At 41.2% G+C, this 20,905-nt stretch overlaps 1 protein-coding gene across 2 annotated transcripts in view; it reads right to left on the reverse strand.

Annotated features, from left to right (window-relative positions):
* Positions 1–20,905, reverse strand: part of TNC (tenascin C) — a 37,583-nt gene that overhangs the window by 7,776 nt on the left and 8,902 nt on the right. Inside the window, exons 7-16 of one of the 2 annotated variants that reach the window (XM_063316456.1) lie at positions 20,700–20,885; positions 20,087–20,176; positions 18,587–18,850; positions 14,200–14,472; positions 12,523–12,795; positions 8,238–8,510; positions 6,066–6,338; positions 3,354–3,476; positions 2,814–2,957; positions 88–207 (exon numbers count right to left, since the gene is read on the reverse strand). In XM_063316456.1, coding sequence (XP_063172526.1) covers positions 88–207; positions 2,814–2,957; positions 3,354–3,476; positions 6,066–6,338; positions 8,238–8,510; positions 12,523–12,795; positions 14,200–14,472; positions 18,587–18,850; positions 20,087–20,176; positions 20,700–20,885 — 2,019 coding nt within the window. The remainder of the gene's footprint in view (positions 1–87; positions 208–2,813; positions 2,958–3,353; positions 3,477–6,065; positions 6,339–8,237; positions 8,511–12,522; positions 12,796–14,199; positions 14,473–18,586; positions 18,851–20,086; positions 20,177–20,699; positions 20,886–20,905) is intronic. The other variant, XM_063316455.1, reaches the window with a different exon arrangement.

Here is a 20,905-nt window from a genome sequence, read left to right on the forward strand (position 1 = left end):
TATGGGGCACCGCATTCACTGGGTACCACAGAGTGGCCGGGCAACTTGGAATGGCTACAGCCTTGCTCCAGAGCAATCAAAACTTACCTCCCTCTGTAATGTAGGAAATCAAGTATTCATCCACTGCAGCAAGGGCTGGTTGCCAAATAGCTAAGGCTTTGGAATCTGTGATGTTCACTACTCCCAGCTCAGATGGACTATCCAATTCTAGAAAAAGAGACCGAGTGACATTGCTACAATAAATAAGAACTTCCTGGTTGAGCACACGGCTGCCAGTTATGACCCCAATGCACAGATTCTTCAGCGGATTGGACAAACATTGTCAATCAATAAACTCTTGGATGCATGCAGAGCACTGGGGCCAATGTGACCAATATTATTGATTATGTGTCGTCAAGTCATTTTCGAGACCTAGCGACCACGTAGATAGATTTTCTCTATGACAATCTATCCATAGCCCAGCCTTTCTCAACCTTCTGACCCTGGAGGAACCCTTGAAATGTTTTTCAGGCCTCGGGGAAGGACCCCCTGCACATTCAGGCTCAAAGATAGGCCAGAAGTTGCAAAATTATTATGTTCGTTTCATGGGTAGGCATGTATGTATGCATTAACAGTGTTCTTAAACTAAAAATAAAGAATGGAACTTACCTCTTTAGTGTGAAGTTGCCTGAATTTGAAATAATTTTTTACAGTAAGTTGTGATCACCCGGGCAACCCCTAGTGACCTCTCATGGAACCCTAGGGTGCCACGGAACCCTGGTTGAGAAACCCTGCCCTCTTTCAAGTCTCCCAATGATGCACTCATCGCTACTGTAAGTGAGATGGCCAATATGACCTGTAAGATTCTCTTTGTTTCTTTTTTGAGCCTATATTGTTGCTTTGATGCAGAGGGAAGGCATTTCACTCAGTCCTGTCCACAATTTTCTAATCTAAATTTCCCACTGCCATTCTTTGTTCTTTGCTCAAGTTCGGGGTGGTGGGGGGAAAGAAATGTAGGAGCCCAGTATAAGAGCAGGAGTTTGGAAAATAGCATGAGACGGAACGTAGGCTAAATAAATAGCCCATCTCAGTTCTACTTTTGCTGATTAAATTGGCAAGCTTCCTACTACAACTGCATTAAAGTTGCCATCTTCTGAAGGCTTATTTGAAGCCAGGTTGGGTGAATGTTAAATTTCAGATTTATTTCTTTTTCTCCTTTCCCCAAATAAGGGCACATTTGACCCATTTCAACATCAGTTTGTAGAAGTTTTTAATAGGCACATTTATCTTGCACATACGGATTTTCTGTCCACGTGTTTCTTAAACTATGCAAGCATTTTCCACTAAATACAATGTTTTTTCTCAAATATTTTCCCTAATGTATGCATTCTGGGGCGTGCATTTTTCTTAATATATCCATTTTTAATTTGACAGCAGCTTTGTAAAACACTGGCAATTATAAATCTGGATATAGGCCTAGAACTGGTCTCATTTTGAAAACATCTGGAAATCAGTCCTGCCTTTCAGTTGAACATGAAGCTTTCTGAAAGTTATTTATAAGAAGATAGACAAATTAACAGAGAAATTCTTCTGAGACATACTCCAAACTTAGTCTTTACTCCTTTGTCCAGAATAAGCTGAAATGGTTAGTTGATTAACTAACAGGCTGATTCATTTGATTGCCATCCAATTGACAGTGGCCAAATTTCCACTAAAGAAGATAGAGGGACCCACTTAGTCCCTCCAATTTCTTTTGGCTGCCCTAGAATGTGTGAAGTTCAAGAAGATGCAGTGTGCGGGCATGCAGCCCAAGTCAAAAATAGAGGAATGATGAATTCCACTAGAATAGGAGGCCACAGTGGATGGGTGGCTTTAAAAAACATGTTGAAACAAAGCAGCATGGATTATATTCTGTCATAAAGAGAGGCCCTTGGCTTAAAGAGTTCAGCTTGAACTCATCAGTCTGCCTTTGTTGACAGCTCCCCTGTTTGTCTTTCTAAACCCCAGCCATTTCTTGGAGAAAACAAAACAGAGATTGGAGATGGTGTGGGAAGGGTTGAACAGAAGGCAAAAAATCAATGGCAACTTTTCATCATCTCTCAGCCTCCTTGGTGCTTAATCAAAGGAGCTGTCATACTTTGCATTAAAACTCATGAAATCTTGTCTGATTCAGGCTGAATCAGTCTGGCAATGAATTGAATTATTGCCTCATTGCCAAGGGAACGGCTCAGCTCATTAATTAAACCATTCCACATCTGCTTTTCTGCCCACTCTCAGAAAGTAGGCCCTGTGCAAAGGGACAGAAATTAAAAGAGTTGAACTTTGACCCCAGTGAGTTCTGTGTTTTTCTGCCTGTCTCCAACCCAACACTATATGTTTCACCAGGTCAGTTACAAATCTAGCAGTTGTGTTTACACAACACGCTAAGCTTGACATTAAACTTGGTTAGATTTTTGTTTTGTTCTGTAGCTTACAAATTGTCTGCACCCAACTCTTTGATTAGATCACAATTAAATGCATGGTGTAAACTGGCTGATCGACTGATTGATTGATTGATTATGTGCCATCAGGTTGCTGTTGACTCTTAGCAACCACATAGCTAGACTTTATTGATGAGTGCAAACCCATACATTCAGTTAATTCTATAATCAGGTTAACTGTGCCATGCTTCAAAGTAGAGGCAAGTCTCATCCAGCTCAGGTTTAAATCTTATCTAGAGGTGAATTCAGAGACATTTCATGCTGGAGTTTTTTTTTCCTCTGGACCTCTTTTGCTTTGCAACGGTTCCCTACCTCCCGGTGGATCAATCACAGTAATTTCCTCCCTGTGCATACCTGTAGTCAGAGATCCAGAGATGGGGTCACTTTCCTCAAACCCTTTGACAGCAACAACATTGACAATATATTGTATCCCAGGGATCAGCTCTACAAGCTTGATTTTACTCTTGCTTCCATCAACTGACACAGATTTAAGGCCATCTGGAATGGAGGATGAACAAAACTGTCAGTTTGGGCTTTCGCAGAGGGTTGTTATTGTTGTTGTTGTTATTTTCCCATCCTTTCAGTTGTGTGTGAGCTTACATCTTAAGAACAGAACCAACCACCAACGTCATTCAAAAATGCTCGAATGCATTTTTCTCGATTTACACACATGGCATATTCTTTTCCCCCAAGATCTGTTTGCAAAGAAGTGTTTCAAATATGTTGTGCCTTTGACAATCGTACACACTTCCTTGTGCACAATGTTCTTTAAGGTCTTAGCTTTTGGCAAGCTGCTTCTTTCAATGTGCTTGGTTCTGTAGTTGGTTCAACCAACATGTACTTCAAACTAGGATATATGATCGGCCAATGTAGGCAGCCAACCCTGTTTCTCACCTCCAGTTATTGGAGTGTAGGAAATTCGGAAGCTGTCGACCCGTGTCAGTGGAGTCTTCCAACTAACCACCGCTGACTTTTCAGTTATTTCTGAGAAAGCAATTTCCTTCGGCGATGCCACTGCTATTCACAGAGAGTGACAGGAACAGAAACAAAGAAAAGGAGTTAACACACACTTTCAGCAGCTTGGTGGGCTGGGGAAAACGCACAGATAAAGTTTTGGAAACATCAGCTACAGGGAAGATTCGATCCAGTGTTATGACTAGAATGGAAAGTTTCATAAAAGAAAGGCCTTTGTTGCTGTTTGCAAACAATTCTCTTGACAGCCAAGCTTTTAATTTTGATAGTAAACTTTCTGGCAGGGAAAATACCAGGGGGAAATAAATACTGCAGAAAAATGAACAATCTCTATTTTGGACAATGAATAATCTCCGTTTCGGACATTATGTCACCCCCTAGGTACAGAGAGAGCTTAATCACCATGACCGTACATTTTAGGGACTCAGAAATGTTAAAAACATGATGCCTGAATATTCTTAGATTTCCCCTACCCTCTTCATCTTTTTTTCCCTTTGTGCTGTTTCCTATCAGACTATAAATCAGAGGGCAGGACTGAACTTTTTGATGCTATTTGTTGGTCTGTCTGGTGAGTCGTGATGCACCACTGCAAATTTCACATCTGGTATATCCATATTTGTAATAGCAAAGAAATATCTCTGTGGGGAGGGAGTTATTTGATAGCTCAGCTTTTTCTTCCTTCTTGCCATCTTCCCATACTTTCACAAGAATTTATTTTTTTATTATTTATTTGTCATATTTTTTTACTGCCCATCTTGTAACGACGACTCAGGGATAAAAGTTTATCTTTGGTAAGTTTTCAACAAAATAAAATCCAGTCTCAACCTTCCTTCTTTGACTTCACAAAGCATTTTTTACTATCAAAGAAGCAGGGGAAATGGCCAAAAAAATTAAAATAAATAAATACATAAAAGTCTTAGGAAACCAGAAGGCACTAAATTAAAAAGCTAATTATGTTTATCTCTCCTGGGAGTTATGTGTGTTTACTTAACGGATCTATTTGTCAAGAATTTTAATGGGCTTTCTTCTACTATCAATTCAGACTTAGACGGATTTCTGGGCTCCTCAATCTTCTCTGGAAAAGGCCAGCTAAGACTTTGTCATTAGGGAACAAGACAATGAAAAATAGGATTTTCTAAGAAGCCTTCCTATACATTTTGTATGAGTTGAGATGGGGGGGGGGCAGGGGAGAAGAAGATCTTGCATAACTAGAGAAGGCTTAACGTTACATAAGGGGATCAGATGACAATCTGACATCTATTTGTGTATTTTTTTAAAATTGTTCATGGCAGAATGGGGAACCCACAATCTTCCAGGAACTGCACAACTATAATTTCCAGTAGTTCCAGCCACTGTGGCCAGTGAAGAGGGCTTTTGGGAATTCAAATTCAGCGTTCAAAGAATCATGGGTCCTTCACCTTCACTCAGTAGCAGCAAGACTCTTTCTCTTGATAGGAACAGGGACACTTTGTGGAGCATCTAGTACACAGTTTGAAGTGTTAAGACCCAAACAAAAATTCACCTGATTTTCAAGATTGGACCTGGGAAAAAATACAGCTCCTCTTATCCACCCTGTTATCTTCTATACCCTAAACGTCATCCAAAATCAAGTTACTTTTTATGTTTTGCAAGGCAAGAGAGACATTGAGATAGGGAGGAATAATCTGTGTGTATTTATAGAAGGCTACATTGCCTCTTATTATAGATTATAGACCCTGCATTGCATTTTCTTTTACCAGTAGGACCTAAAAGACTTAGCGAGTCTGAAGTCCCCAGTGTACAATTCTATAATTCAGATTTCAAACTCATTGATGACCTTCAAAGAAGAAGTTGGATATGCACAAAACTAGCAAGATTCCAACCTCTCCATATTCCATCTTCAAAATTTCCATTTCCCACCCCTACAGGAAATAGGTTTTCCAAGACCACTGATTACAGTTATAATAAACACACTCTTTGGGTTGGGGGGGGGGATTTTCCCCAGAGTTATTCCTTGGGGTTCTCCTAAACTATTGGTTACTTCTATGTATGCCACCTGGCCTATACAAGGATTCCGTTTGGCACCCATATTCTGAATAAAGGGAAGAAAAAGGAAACGATGTTAGAAGCATTTGAAATATAGAAGGTGAAGAAAGATCAGTTCAGTCAAGAGTCATAAAGGGAGGGAGAGGAAGAAGTAAAGGCACCTTAGAAAGAAGGGAACTATAGCAGTTGGATTATGAGTCACCAGGAGCACAATACAACAGAGTCTCCTACACACAATTCTTGTTGAAAAGAATGGGAGCCATTTCAGAGCTTCCAGCTGGCTACTTAAGCATAGCACACATAGAGTTAGAGAAGATGGGTGTGAAAAATATTCTCCTGGGTCAGAGAGTAGGACAATTTGCCCCCATAAAAAAAAAAGGGGGGGGACACATGTAACACTCCACAATTCAATGGTTCTATGTTTGTCATTGTCTTCAGCGGGCCTGCATATGAGAGCTTATCTGAGGATTGTGCTCAGCATTATTGGTTGGAAAAATATATGCAACACACATGTACACACAAGTGCAAACACAAACACACACACACAGGCATGCACGCAGACAAGCTGTGTCATTGTTTCTTTGGCAAGCTAGAGCCAGACCAAGATACCTGTCGTAGCAATTGTATTTACAGGCTGGGACCGCCGTCCACTGATAACTCCATAGATATCTACGTAATATTCAGTGCCTTCTTTCAGTCCTTTTATATCTTGGGTGCGTTGATGACCTGGTACTATTAACTCCAGGGGATCTAAAAGCCTGTTGGAATCCCTGATTTTAAGAACAAAACTGTCAAAGGCTCCGTCGTCTGCTGTCCAAGACAGACGGAAACCATGCGGGGTAGCATCTGACACCAAAAGGTGGTCCACTTCAGGTTCTGCTTCTGAAATGGTAAAGAAGGGTTTTAGTGTCCTTTTTTTAAAAGAAAAAAGAAAATGAAACAACAACAACAACAGAATCAAGTTAGCTTAGGATGTGGACATTCCAGCCCCAAGTCCAAAGGGATGGAAATAAACACTCCGCTATTTGAAAGTGGGGAGGAAAGGGCATTCAGTGATTAATAGAAAGATACATTCCAAACCAAAGATGTAGGTGGCATGGCCAATCTTCATGGAATCCAAAGTTGCACCAATATATAAAATGACACTTCCCCCTACCATGCAAAATTAAACATGCTGGTAGTAAGAGTGATGTTGATTCATTCTCTGTCTTTCATCGGAGTCACTTATATTTCTGCTGTTGTTATTTTTTTGGGGTGGTGGTGGTTAGTTTCTTGTAGAAAACCATAAGCTACTGGAAGTTCATTTTCCAGGTAAACTTCTATCGCGTTTGTTTATACAACTCAGCAGTGGCACCCAAATCAGAACAACCTGGTACACAATATCCATTTGCCAAACTCACAACAGTCAACTGTATTCCAAGCTGGGCACTATCCTGAAGGTGCAAATTCTTACCTGGCTTAGACCGTAATCTGAGCTAGAGCATGTTCCTGTGTCAATTTTGCTTTTGTATGATTTCCCACTTTAGGAATTTGATCTGCACATGAACACCAAGATCAAAACCAGATCATATTTCCTAATAGATCCCTGTTCACCTTTTCCTTCAGATATATGATATTTGCATGCTGTTTTCCCTAATGACATGCATATCAATGCATACATTGCCTTAATACGGATATGTTTGCTCCAATTTCTTTGTGCAATGCACTGTGTTCTGCAGTTTTGGAAATGCCAACCATCTCCAAAATCCAAAAGTGTGTGGATTTTGGTGCTTATGCTTGAGAAAGTAATAAATGCATATGTGCATCCTCAGCTAGGATGCACCTCCAATCCAATAAAGCTCCATCTGGACTCAAAGGATGGTAGATCAACCCGTGATGGTTAATCATTGCCACCTTGATGGAGCTTCTTATTGTGTACAGAGTCTAACTTTGAGTAGGATGGTCGAATAAACTATAGGATTGAGACTCTGTGTTGAAGCATTCGAGGTCCCATATTCAGTCTCCAAGTTGCTTGAGAATGCCTTGTGATAGAAGAGTTGTTGCAGATCAGAGAAGACAGTGCTAAACTAGACAGACTGAGATGGTATAATGAAGTATAATGAAGCTTTCCAAAAGTAAATTCTCCTTTGAAACAAGGTCAATCAAGTGCTGCCACCTGCTGCAACATAAAAGTAAAGTCTTCTTTTGAGTCATGCTCAACTTTAGATGAAAGTGAGCTTGTTTTATATTTAAAACAATAATGCTAAATGAAGATCATATGATGATGGATCTCAAAGTTGATTGAAAGATGGAGTACTGAATTTTGGAAGTACATCCCCACTTTTCATGTTTGGCCAGCTATGTAATGCAATGGTACAGAAGCCTAGGAGCTAACCTAAACATCAGCTTGATCATTCTGGATCATATCATCTTCTTTTTTTTTCTTCTTTCTATAGAAACTGCTTCTTCAAAGACGGAGTTGAGATATAAATATATTAAACCTGAGGACTGATAAAATGTGACTTTTCTCTTTTGTTAGGATGACAAAGGTATCTGAATGATTTGATGCATCTCCACATTCTGTTGCTCTTTTAAATTTTGGTCCATTGAGAGACAGGAAGGAAATAGAGAAAGAGATGATAAAGGAGATATGTTAGTGAAAGGGCTGGTAAGTGGTGGAGGAAGGAAGCCATGGTTGCGTTTGGATGGAGATGACATGAGAGAACTTCTAGAGGAGGAAGACAATGGGAAAGAGAGGAAGAGCATTCCAGTTTCATTTTTTTTTTTTTTTTACAAAAATACCTGTTAAGGCAACAACGCTTAAGGGTCTTGTTTGTCGGCCATGGACAAAGCCGTAAAGAAGGACTTCATACCCAATGCCTGTTATGAGACCTCTAAGGGTTAACTGGTGCTGGCCTCCAGACAGAAGGAATTCTTGGGGATCTAGCAGTTTGCCAGAATCCACCACGATGACCAGAAAGCTCTCAAAGGCATCCTCTGATGCCGTCCAGGACACTGTAAATCCATATGGATTAATGCTGGAAACTGTGAGGTTTTCCAGTGGGGGCAATGCTTCTGCAAAAAGGGAGAGGGGGTAAGAAGTGCTGAGTTAGACAGAGTTGTGTGTGCCATTTGATACAAACCACAGGTCTCCCAAAAAAGAAGGGGTAAATAAAAAATAATAATGTGCAATGAAACAATCACTTATTGTGCATGCACGCATGTCTCTTGCTATCTTTGTGGGTCACCGAGTATGTGAATAGCACACTATGTCCTCTGTCAAGCTTGCTGACTATAATTAGAAGGGGTTTTGTGTAGTGGCTGTACACAAAGTTTTGTTTATGTTACTTTTGGCTAGGTTTGGGTGGCTTAGCATGTTGTGTTAACCCAGACCTTTGGCCAGCCTATGATTCAATATATTGCATAAATCCCAAAATGAGTTCATTTGGTAGCAACAGTAAGCTTGTATTGTAAATGCTACCATGAAGTTCCATGATCATTAATCTCAATATAGCAGGCTAATGCACTTCAAATGTGTTGGGATTGTTAATGCCTAGAATTCCTAGCCAGCCTGTTCAAAGGTATTCTAGGATGTCAAGTCCTAATCCCTCTATAGGGTCCCAAATTAGAGAAGGCAGATGGAAATCTGATGGACTGCTTTTTAGTAGAAAAGCAGGATACAGAACAAATGGGCAAATAGATCTAAGTTTGTCATTTAGCAGAGCAATCCTAAAGAATTAGATTTCACTGAATAGAAGAGGTTTTTTTTCACAGTTGAGTATGCATTGTGGCTGGCTGAAGCAAGGGAAGTGGCCAACGTTCAAATCAATGAGGATACCTGTGGATTCTAGGAATACTTTAAAACTTCAGTTGCATGCCTAATGCAGAATTATCTGAGAGTTAAACCTGGCCGCAATTGGTCTTTTGAGTAGACATGCATTTGGTCGGTAAGTCTCAGTGGGCTTTGAATTGGGCTTTAACAATAACAAAGTGACCCAATTTTAGGATCGGCTCCCTTGTAGGATTGCTTGGACACATCCCGGGATGCATTTATGTTTACAATAAATCACTGTATGCATACTAACAGCAACCTCTGTTTTTAACAATAGACAATTCAATACTTCTGGTTGATTGGAAAGAATAAATGCTGAGATTTTCTAAGTTCTTTCTCATAAGTTCTTTCATTTGGGAAAGGGGCTGGGGAACTAATGAAGAAAGTGAAGCAAAACAAAACCGCCCATTATTTCTGCAAGGATACCTGTCAGCATCAAAGAGAGGAGGGGATGCCCGGGGTCCCCATCTGTAGTTGTGCCCTGAATGTTAACCTCATAATCCAAATAATCTACCATGCCTGAGATGAGGGTGTCGTGAACCTCCTCTGAGACTGCCAACTTCAGAGGCTTCTGAGGTATGTGGGAATCTCTAACATTGATTGTCAAGTGTGCAAAAGCTTCCTCTCTTGTAGTCCAGGAGAACTCCTTGAAATTAGCATTTGTGAGTGTGAATGTGCCCAGCTGTAGCTTGAGCTCTGAAGAGAGAAGGGACATAAAGGGGAAAAAGACAACCATTATTGGCAGAGATCTGGCTGGCAAGTTGATGAAGGATGTGTCCTATACAACTGCAACAAGTCACTCTTTGATGTGCTGCTGGGCTGTGACCACCAATCATGAGGGCAGAGTTGGGTTAGGGTTCAAACTGTGTGGTTTCATGGCCCATTGTACCAGAATCTAACCATGATTTCATGGTGACCTTCAGATGCTTGGTTTACTTATGGAGGTAGTCTTGTCCCTTTCCTAAGGTCAGGCATTTGACTTGGGGAAGGAGAAGGAGAAGGAGACAGGTGTAAGAAAAGTTTAGCATCACAAAAAGATGTGCCTGTTTGGGGTGAAGATTGCTGGAGTGACCTCAGTAAAGGCCTCATGCAAGGATTGTATTCAGGTTGTCAGAAAGTGACAAGCAGAGCCAGCAGGTAAAGGTTTCCTGCTGTAATGCTCAAGAACAATGGAAGCATGAGCTCAGCAGGATGGTTAGGCTCCTTAAAAGTGAAAGAACACACAGTGGATAGATCAAAGATACGTTTCTATCAAACTTACATGCAGTTTGAACATTGCTTTCTCAGTATTCGTACTCCTAATGACTTTGTTCAAAACATGCTTTTGCATTCAGATCAGGCATAATCCTTGGGTCTCAAAGGTTCTTACATGCAGTTGGATTTGAGAAAATCTCCCAGAGATACCAAAGACCACAAAATTGTCTGGAATCCCCCAGAACTTGTGTCACAATCCCACTGTTCGTTTACAAGGCAACAATATAAGCCTTAAGGGAGAGATAGACTTGGCTTTTCTTTTCTGGATACTGATCTGGTATCCAAATATATGCAGAGATTTCAGGCAGCAAAGATGCTTGGAAGATGCATGCAAGTTTTTCCTTGATGCATTGCAATATTGAAAATGCAAGGTTCTTCTACATTCTGTAGCAGATCTTTGGTTCTTACACAAAGCACAGAGAACATCACATGCAAAGAACCATTTCCTAGAAAGTCAAGATCACTGGGAGAGCCAGACTTCATGATGAGAAAAACCAAGGCAGGCAACCAGGAAAGGAAATCAAGATAGAAGTAGGACAATGGATGCTGTGAATCAGGCCCAGGCATGTTCCACAGAGATGCCTAGTAGAACAAATATTGATACATATATTTTCCTTGGCATTATGTTGCACATAGCACTTCCAGATATATGTATCTACATATGCACACAGAAAAAAAAAATGGAATGGCATGTTGATTGAAATGTGTGCATACATAAAAGAAGAAAAGTTCCATCCATCAAATTGCCTTAACGGTGCAAATGCAAACACTGTGATTCTACTGTATTATCTTGCCTTGTAAGCTCACCTAGATTCCTAAGTTCCCCAAGAGGACAGGAACTAGAAGAGACGGCCATAGAAGACTATATATAAAGTAAAAGGAATCACATAATAAGCAAGTGATGGTGATGCCATACCTCTGAAAGTTGGAACTAGCGAAGTCTGTTGAGTTTGCCCATCAACCTGGCCATGAGACTGAACATTATAATTGCACCTAAAGTTATATTAGTGAGAGCAAATCTGCACATGCCCTCAGGAACAGTGTGCGTCTGAGACACCAGAAATTGGTGTATGGGTATTGGTGTTGTTATTGTCTATGAGAAAATGGTCAAAATGGGTTTCCCACAACAGGGACAGTTTGCTAAGGAGAAATGCAGATTTTACAAGGAAGAAGGAACATACATCCACACCCACACCATTGGTTCACACAAATAGGAGTAAACATTGAGTAAACATTTCAAAGGTTGGGCACATTAGACTGTGGGGGAAAATGTTTTGGCGAAAACCCAGAATTGGGTGGGGGACATCTACAGGGAAGAGCATCGGAGTGATGTTATGGGTTGATTCAGACCAAGGAAACCCTAGTTGAAGTTGTCCTCAGCCATGGAAGCTCCCTCAGTCACATTGGGGCAGTCTCTCTCTCTCAGTCAATCCTAACTCAAAAGTGTCTTCATGGGGAAAAAACAGAGGAGCTTTGAGCTCCTGGAGAAAATGCCTTTCTCTAGCTTTCTCCTAACAGAGGTCCATGAGCAGTGATGTATCTGCATTTCTATTTGTGTAGAGGGTGGTATTTTATGTGAGCCCTTCCAGTTAGCTCAAAATGAGATAGTCCAGCACCACACTGACCACCTCAGTCAAAACCAACCATTAGTGGGTAACTTGCAAAGTCATCCAATTGCAAACTAAGAATAGCCTTTCTGGAGGCTAACTAGCTTTTATATTATCATAAAGCTCATACACACATCTCCTGAGGTTGCCAATAGGGCCAAAGAAGAATGAATAAAATTTGCCAGTTATGTTTTCTCATTTTCCAAAGCTTAAGCTGGGGGGAAAAAAAGTTACTTTTTCAAGTCTGCGTGAAAATCCATTCTAGGAGCGAGAAGGTCTAGATCAGAAAGCAACAGCTAGCTCAAGGACAGGAGTGAAGCATGGAGTGGCAAGGCTGCAAAAGAAGATTGAGAATTAAGAAAATGTATGTTAACATATGAGGATTGTGATGTACCTGTTGTAGCAGTTGCACTTAACGCCTGAGTACGGAGGCCACGAGTGACTCCGTAGAGGTAGATAATGAAACTGGTTTGAGGGGACAGCCCTGAGATATGAGCAGTCCTTAAATTGCCTGAAATGTTGTATTCCATGGGCTCCAGCAACCTGTTAGAATCAATAATTTCACAGGTAAAGACCTCGAAGTCTCCTTGGGTGGTTGTCCAGGAGAGGTTGAAGCTTTCTGGGGTAATGCCCCAAATGGTAAGATTTCCAACTTCTGGTTTTGCCACTGGGGAAAATAAACAACATTTATGGTGATTTTAATGAGAGCTTGATACCTGTAAAGCTTCTGTTTAATGGTGACACCCCCCATTTGCATGGTGAGAGATGATTTCAAGCAAGCATCAAAGCAAAGAAAAACCAAAGCTATCAACGACATGCTTAAATGCACATTGAGAAGCAAAAAAGGACTGATGTCAGCAGATCTCCTTTCTTGGGGTTGGAAAGAAGGAAAGTTGAATTGTTCCAAGGGGGGTTGTTGGGGGGCAGGAATGGCAACATGTGTTTTCAAGGGGTGCCCAGGAGGGAAATGCAAATGCAGATGGACTTTCAAGCAGAAAGAGGCAAGCTGAGAACAAAGCAATGGTCACTAGAAGAGAGGCTTTTGTTTTCTTCAAGACTAATGAAGGAAATTGTGCATCCAGCTTTGCAGCAGCAGCACAATTTCCTGATTTCCTCTCGAAGAGGAAAGAGGGCAGAAAAAGAAGGCAAAATCACAGGGAGCAGGAAGGAGTGAGGGTTGCTTCTTGATGTGTTTTGCAATTGACACATTTTTGCAGATGGTTAAATATTTTATCCACATCCTAGGATTAGCGCTGCATGTTAGATGAGGCAAGAATGTCTCAGAAATGAATAACAAGAGAAGCAGGATGGAAAGCAGAACCATCAGTTAATTGCAGAGAGCAGGGATGACTGGGGCTGAAACTTTAAGCCCAGGCTAGCATGTTCAATGGTTAGAAGCAAAAGGAAGTTATATTAAAAAAACATCTGAATGGCAAACTCATATTATTTTTTCTTAATACCAATTCTAAAATAATAAATCAAAGAAAGGCAGCATGATGTCATGGAATTAAACTCAACTCCTCATTCAGCTATGAAGCTGACTGGTCAATGTGGGTCACCAGCTTTTAGACTACTGAACCCACTGAACTGTTGGATGCTAATATGGAGGATAGCTCGAGCCAAGCACAACTCATGTAGTTTGCCATGGAAGCTGGCTCTAAATAAAATTATTTGAACAAATAAAAAGGAGGATGTCTTTGAGCTCAGTCTTCATAGGTTCAGGATGAGAATTTTCAGGTTAGAAGACATTATTTTTCCTCTACAGACTACCCTGATCAAATGAAAATATCTAGGACATATACCTTCCTTTCCTTTTTGTTCCACTTCCTCCTCTTCAAGTCATATCTAAATTGCTGCCTCTTCTCTGCCCCCCAGCAAGCTTTTGCTAGATGCAAAAAAATTACCCTAAGATGCAACATTCAAGCTGAAGGAGATTTGCTGACTGTCAGAGTAGGGGGCAGAGGAAACCCTGATACAGGATTGAAAATGGACACCGATTTCTCTGAAAAAGAATGAATAAAGCAAGGAAGGAGCTGGTCTTGGGAGGACAAATGCGAGAAGAGAAGAGTACCTGTGGTGGATTCAACAAAGATCGGTTTTGTTTGGTGGCCCCGAGTTATCCCATACAGGGTGATTGTGTAAAGGGTATTTGGCAAGAGGCCAGCAAGATCTATGGAGCGCTGTGTCCCTGGAAGAGTGAGATTCTGTATATCTTCTCGCCGGTTGGACTCCCGCACCTGTATGACAAAAGTCTCATAGGCCCCATCTGCTGCTGTCCAGGTGAGGTAGAATCCATCCCAGTGGACTTTGGCAACTGATAAATCCCCCAGCTCAGGTTCTTCTTCTAAATAAGGACAAAGAAGCCAACTGGATAATCAACTCTAAGGATATAAGTCACCAAGGACAGACAAGGCACCATGGCCGTCTTATTAATGAGCTCCTCTTGTTACTGGTTACCTATTTATAAACCCATCTCTCTTCCAGTTGCACATACAGAAGGCCATGTACATTTGCTCTCACAGAGAGCACTGAGCATCAGATTTCCCCATGACTCCTTGGCAACGCGGCCGAGAAAGCAAACAGCATCCCGATATTAAGTCGCAGCACCAATAAAGCAATTGGGGGACTTGGCTTCTGCCGAAGCTGGTTTTACAAGCACTCATCACACTCATTCACACTTCTTTTAGGGGGGCTCGCCACTGCTTCTGGACAGTTGTTAACCATTCAAGGCTTTCTCTTTCCAAATGATTATGGTATTGTACTAATGAGCCAAGTTCAGTGAGGGATGGGCAAACCTTCAACATTCATGATACCTCTGGGATTTTTCTTGGAACCACAATTTTTTCCCCCTCATTTCCCCCTTTTTTCCCCCTCATTCCATGCCTGCTCAATCCCTGGCTATACAGATCTAGCCAGACAATTCTTTAATCTTAAGTCTAGGGAAGGAATGGATTCTTCCTGTTCAATGTAGAAAAGCCAGATAGACCAGCAATCACCTCTTTATTTAATCCAGATGGTAGGGCATTATCTGGACAGAGCATCAGGTTAACCCAGGAGACCCAGGATGGCCTGTTTGACCCAGTTATCTCCTCTTTCCTGCTATCTTCTAGCATTTTCAGCTTCCTTTACCTAATGGTAGGACAGGTCCTTCTGCTTGCAAAAGACCAAATGTGGAGCTAACAAAGTTCAGGGAAAGGAGCATAATGCGACTTCTGTGGAAAAATGCTTGGGTTTCATAAGAACTGCATGTAATCCAATCATCTCCTAAGCACATAGCTGCAAAGAGACAAAGAATCAATGAATCTCAGCTACAAAACTTGCTGAGATTCTTGTTTCTAGCAGCAGAGAGGTTGGTCTGGCATGCTTGCAATGTTGGGCTGAAGCTGAATGGGATCGCTCCTGGATTTTTTGGCTAGCTTGCTGCTGCAAAAAGCAACCACGCCATTTTAAAATTCTTGTTCTGTTGACCATATGACTGGAATACTACCCTTCTGATGAGTGAGATGTTGGGGAAGACAGGAGAACTGGTACTCAGCTAGGCAAAGTATCTCTCAGTTTTGAAAGTGGGAGGATGTAGCTTGGCGCTTGAGCTCCCTGTAACCTATGCTCTTGAGAACGCTACCGAAACCAGGTAGGCATGTAGTTTGGCTCTCCTGAAGAACAGCAGAGAAATCTCATAAATGTGAGAATGAGAGAAACCGAGACATGTGGTTGGCAGCCAAACATAGCAAGTAGATTAATAAAAATAAAGACTGCAGTTGAGAGCTTCTGGGATGGACCACAGAGGCAGAGTTATAAACATGCCTTCCTCAACTGGAATCCCTCTATTTATTATACTCCAGTCTCAGTAAAGCAACCCCCTCCCTGATATTTCTATATATGGTAGGCATCTTCCATACTGTGGGTCTGAAAAGGGATTCCTGCCCAATCCCACACACTAAGCTCAACGGTAAGAAATAATATGAGGAAAGAGAACAGTGTCTCCTGATATGCTGGCAGTTGGCTGAACCTGAATTTCATTCTGCTGGTTTTTTTTTCAGTGAAAAGGCTGGCCCAAACAATTTGGGGGAGAGTGCACAACAGGGTTCTCTTCAGACCAAAATAATGTGCTGCTTTGCATTGGCAAAGTAATAATAATAAGAAAAAGTTCTGCTGATGATCAAGGATGCAAAGCACCTCACTCCATGAGTTCTGTCCCATTGATTAGCTGAAGGAGGTTTTAATGCATTACTTGCTCCTGTGGATATAGACTATTTTCATAACTGGTGGCTACTAGCTACTAAGTGCATCTCAGCTTCCTGAGTGGGAACAAAAGTGGGAATTTTTTTTCTTCTTCTCTGTCAAGCACTTTGCTTCCTGGAAAAGAGAAAATAGATTGCTGGTTGAGGTTCAGCTAGACCATGTAAATGAAATAGAAGTCAGTTCTTCTGCAGCTAGCCTTCAAAATTAGTGCCATTTTTTTGTGGAGAAATGGATGCTTCTGTAAAGATCAGAACTACCTGTGAGATAGGCTAACATCTTTCTTCTGCTTCCTTTTTCCTTCTAGAAAGCAGGCAAGCTTTTGAAAAGTTTATGTGCTTTAAAAAACAACAACAACAACCATCTGGATCTTCCTCACCTAAAGTAAGGAATACGTATCACCCTCTGACAGCTTTCTATGTGTGGGGTTGCAACAGCTCACATGTTTTCTCTTCCAAATGCCTCCCTTGGCTACAAGCTTTCTGCAACTACCCAAAACTTTCCTTCATCTGGATTTTATGGAATATGCCATTTTGGATTTTGGTCAGGGAAAATCATTAAAGGAAACATTTCTGCCTTGATGCTTTGCATAACACAGAGTGGACCTGGAAGCTGGACACCTAGTTTAGGCCAGTTTTCAAGGGGGAGAAATCAGTATGACTCAGTTTGGGGTTCCAGAAACCAGATGTGAATGTAGGGGGTTCCTCTGATGCAAGTTTCGCCCTTTCGGATGCTCACTTTTTACAGACATACCAACATATAAGTCGTTATATATAACATAAAGGACATGAGGGGGAAGGAATTAACATCCAGATGTTAATTTGCATATTAACACACAGCTCGTAAATTGTACAGAGTGAAATGTTGATCTCATTTCCCCTTCAACTATGCAGACTGCTAAACCTGGAACCAAGGTCCTGGGGTAGCAGATGTTTTCTTCTGCATAGCTTTGCTATCTAATGTAGATTATAACCATAATCAGGTGCTTCTGACATTTTATATCCTAGACAATGGACTGTTACACAATTAGCTTGGAATGTTGTAGACTTCCCCCCAAAAACAGAGAAGATTTTTTTTAAAAATTAAAGTTTTATGGTAGTTTGGCTCTACTTTCTTAGCAAGGATTGGAAGCAGACTGGTAGCCCTTTTTCAGCCTAACAAAATTTATTGAGAGACACAAGCTTTTGTGAACATCACAGGCATGGGGTGGTTAAACTGATGTAGGATTCGAATTGGTATGAGGCAAGGGATCTGATGAAATGAGGTATAGTTCCCAAAATCCTATGTCTTTTAAATAAAAAAAAAAATGCTAGTCTGAAAAGGGGCTACCAGACTCCTCCTGTTTAGGGGCTGCCATAGACTAATGTGAGCTTTCTCCTTCTAAAACTATCTTAGGGATGGACTTGCTCCCTACCACCTTATCTTAGTCTGTCCTTCTCATGTACTGGCTGGCTCATGTCCAAGCTCTGGGTATTGGTCACTTGTCTAAAGGGCCCATGAGGATGATAAGATATCTAGAGGGATTTTTGAAACTAAAAATATATATTTAAAACTGGCCCTATACAGCAGGGCCATTCCCTACTTCATTGTGCATTTCAATTTGACAGATCTAAAAAAGGTGCATGAAGTGGTTAGGAGGTCATGGAATGCTTAGAAAGCAGCTTCCTATCCTATCCTATCCTATCCTATCCTATCACGTTTATGATTCCTATCCTTATTTTATATCTCTTTTTAAAGGGTATTTATATTTTTTATATATTGTGTTTGTTTGTTTTTTTACTGTTTTGATTAACGATCTTGTTGTAAACCACCTAGAGTCCCTCCAGTGGGCAGAGATGGGCAGTGACAAATTTGCTAAATAAATAAATGAATAAATAAATACTTTCTAGAATCCACACAAACGGCTTGCCAGATGAATTAGTGTGGAAGGAGACACAACGGAGATATCACCCTTTAGAATATAACTTTTTTTTTCTAGAGGGTTCCCCCAACCAGATGTTTGGGACCTCAACTGCTAGAATTCTCTGCAAGGGGAAATTTGGGAAATAGCAGCTTATCCATCTGAAGAATGCCAAGGTTGAGGAAGAATGCTTGGAAGGTATCTCCCTATCCCTTAAAGCACGGAGAGTAGACCAACTTCCCCACAGTGGCACCCAAGAAAAGTAAGTGATTAACAGATCTGCCAGCAGACATAAGTGAGGCCAAACAATCTCACATACCTGTTGAACCAGTAACGTTAGAGGGCTTGCTCTTGTGCCTCCCCTTCTCAGCCACAAGGATGATGGTGTATTCTGTTCCAGTCTCTAGAGATCTGAGGATGTGAGATGTGCTATCAGCTGGAATCTCAACTTCATTCTTCTTCCCCAATGGGGTGACGTAAGTGAGGCGGTAACGATCAATTTTGGCCAGGGGCCGTTTCCAGCGTAAAGTAAAAGCAGTTTCAGTAGGATCCGTGATCTCCAAGTCCTTGGGGCTATCCAGATCTGGTTATGACAAGAAGGTTTCTTTTTGGTTTTATGTCACTGTAATGGTGTAGCTTGACCAGGGAAAACAAATCCATCAGAAAACCCACAGAGAGATCCTTTCATTTGGTTCCCGATCATAGGGCCCGTGTGGAACATGTTCCTTTTACGTAAGGTATAGTGGTGAGCAAATGAAAGTCCGTGGCTCAAAACTGGCTCGTGAACAGTCAATGGTTAGCCACAACTGGACCAAGAGCATTTAGCTCAACCCAAATTACTCTTAGAAGCTGCCATCTAAGGGAAGGAGATGAGCTAGAAACGCACATCCTGTTCTTGTCCCAATTGCCTCCTTCCCCTTCCTGCTCCATGCCAAATTAGAAAAAAACGCTGATGTCAGGGAAAAGGACACTGGGTGGTCTAAACTGCATGTTCAGGCTTACAGTAACTCTGGCTCAGAAATGCAGCCCTATCAAGATCTCCCTCTTTTTGTCTGTCTTTCCACCAACTTTGCTGGTTTGGCTCACTTCTTTGGGGAGTCCAGTGCAGTTTCCCCTATAATTATCTTTTGACCAATCAGAAAGTTCTCTTTCAATCTGAGTTGGAGCCCCTGGGCCAGTTCTGTGAATTATATCAAAGAAAAAAAAAAGAGGGGGGGGGACTGTTTGGATAACCTTAATGAAAAGCATGGAGCCATCATTCATTTGCCCACACAGCTGTGGAGCAAACTGATCTTTGCTCCTTCTGCCAAGACTTAAAAACAGACATAAAGCAGAGCAGAGAAAGAGGATAAATGTGCATTTAATTATCTTCAAGCCCTACTGAAAGAGCTCTACTTTGGATGCTACCTTTCTTGCTTAGACCTTGGGATGAGTGTCCATCATCAATATTCCCCATTCTATATAGCAGATAAAGACTATAAGGAATTACATTTGAATTTAGGTCTGGAGAACATATTCTCCATCCTATAAACAGTGGTACCAACATGTTAGATTGGGAAGTTGAAGCTCAGAAATTTCAGGGCCAGATTCTTAGTATTTATGTCTAAGCAAAGAAATGCTGTGCTGTTAGCCAATCACTGATCCCAGTATTGCAGTCCAATATTTCTTTCCCTGCCTAAAGCTGGTGATAGTCCAGAAAATGTCCACTGTAGCTTGCTAAAGCAGATTCAATAAATGGTCCTAAGTCTCAGATTCTTTCACAAGAGGTTCCTCCCTTCCTCCCCTCCTCCTCATGTAATGAAGAGTAATATTTGCTTACCGGTTCCAGCATTGATGGTGGAAGGAACACTCTCCTTGTCCTCTTTTACTGAAGTTACTCCAATGCCATATTCTGTTCCAGGTCTCAGGCCTTAAGGAGTGGATAATTATTTATATTACTACTCATAACCAGTCTTTCATTTTCCAAAAATATTGAAATATGCTGACATTACTTAAGTTGCAATGTTAAAAAATGTAATTAAATACAAGAACACCAAAAATGAAACAGAACAAGATACTTAAGTCTGATACTGCTTGGATTTAAAGTAATTTAAAACCGAGGAAATAACTATACATGTTTATGAAAAATAAGGTTTTAACCTGGTGTCAAAGATAGTATAACATCCAGGACAGGCGTATCTCTCTTGGGAGGTCATTCCAAAAAGTGGGCACCACCCCAGAGAAGACGCTGTATTGTAGTTGGTAAATGAATCCTTTTCATGGAAAGAAAGGGACAGAGACCCCTCTTGATATCATTGTTTGGATAGATTGATACAGGAACATCCTATCATGTGATCAAATAAATATCACTCCATTGCGTGCCCTCAAAATCATGAATGAATTTAGACTGGCGTCAGCTGGGCAATAACTCCAGAGCCTTCCAGAGGTCCTACCAGAGAGTGTAACTTTGGATGTAGCCTGGGTGCTTCTGGGCACTGTGACCTCAGCATGATCTCTACCAGAGAGTGGGGCATATTTGATTCTATAAACATCTGGCATTGCTTGACTATTTTTCCACTCCAGAGTGATTGTGCGGTCTGTCTGAGAAATGTGTTTCAGATTTTGGGGAGCATCCAGATCTGGAAAGAAAGAGAAAAAG

This window comes from Candoia aspera, chromosome 16, assembly GCF_035149785.1.
Source record: "Candoia aspera isolate rCanAsp1 chromosome 16, rCanAsp1.hap2, whole genome shotgun sequence".
NCBI lineage: Eukaryota > Metazoa > Chordata > Lepidosauria > Squamata > Boidae > Candoia > Candoia aspera.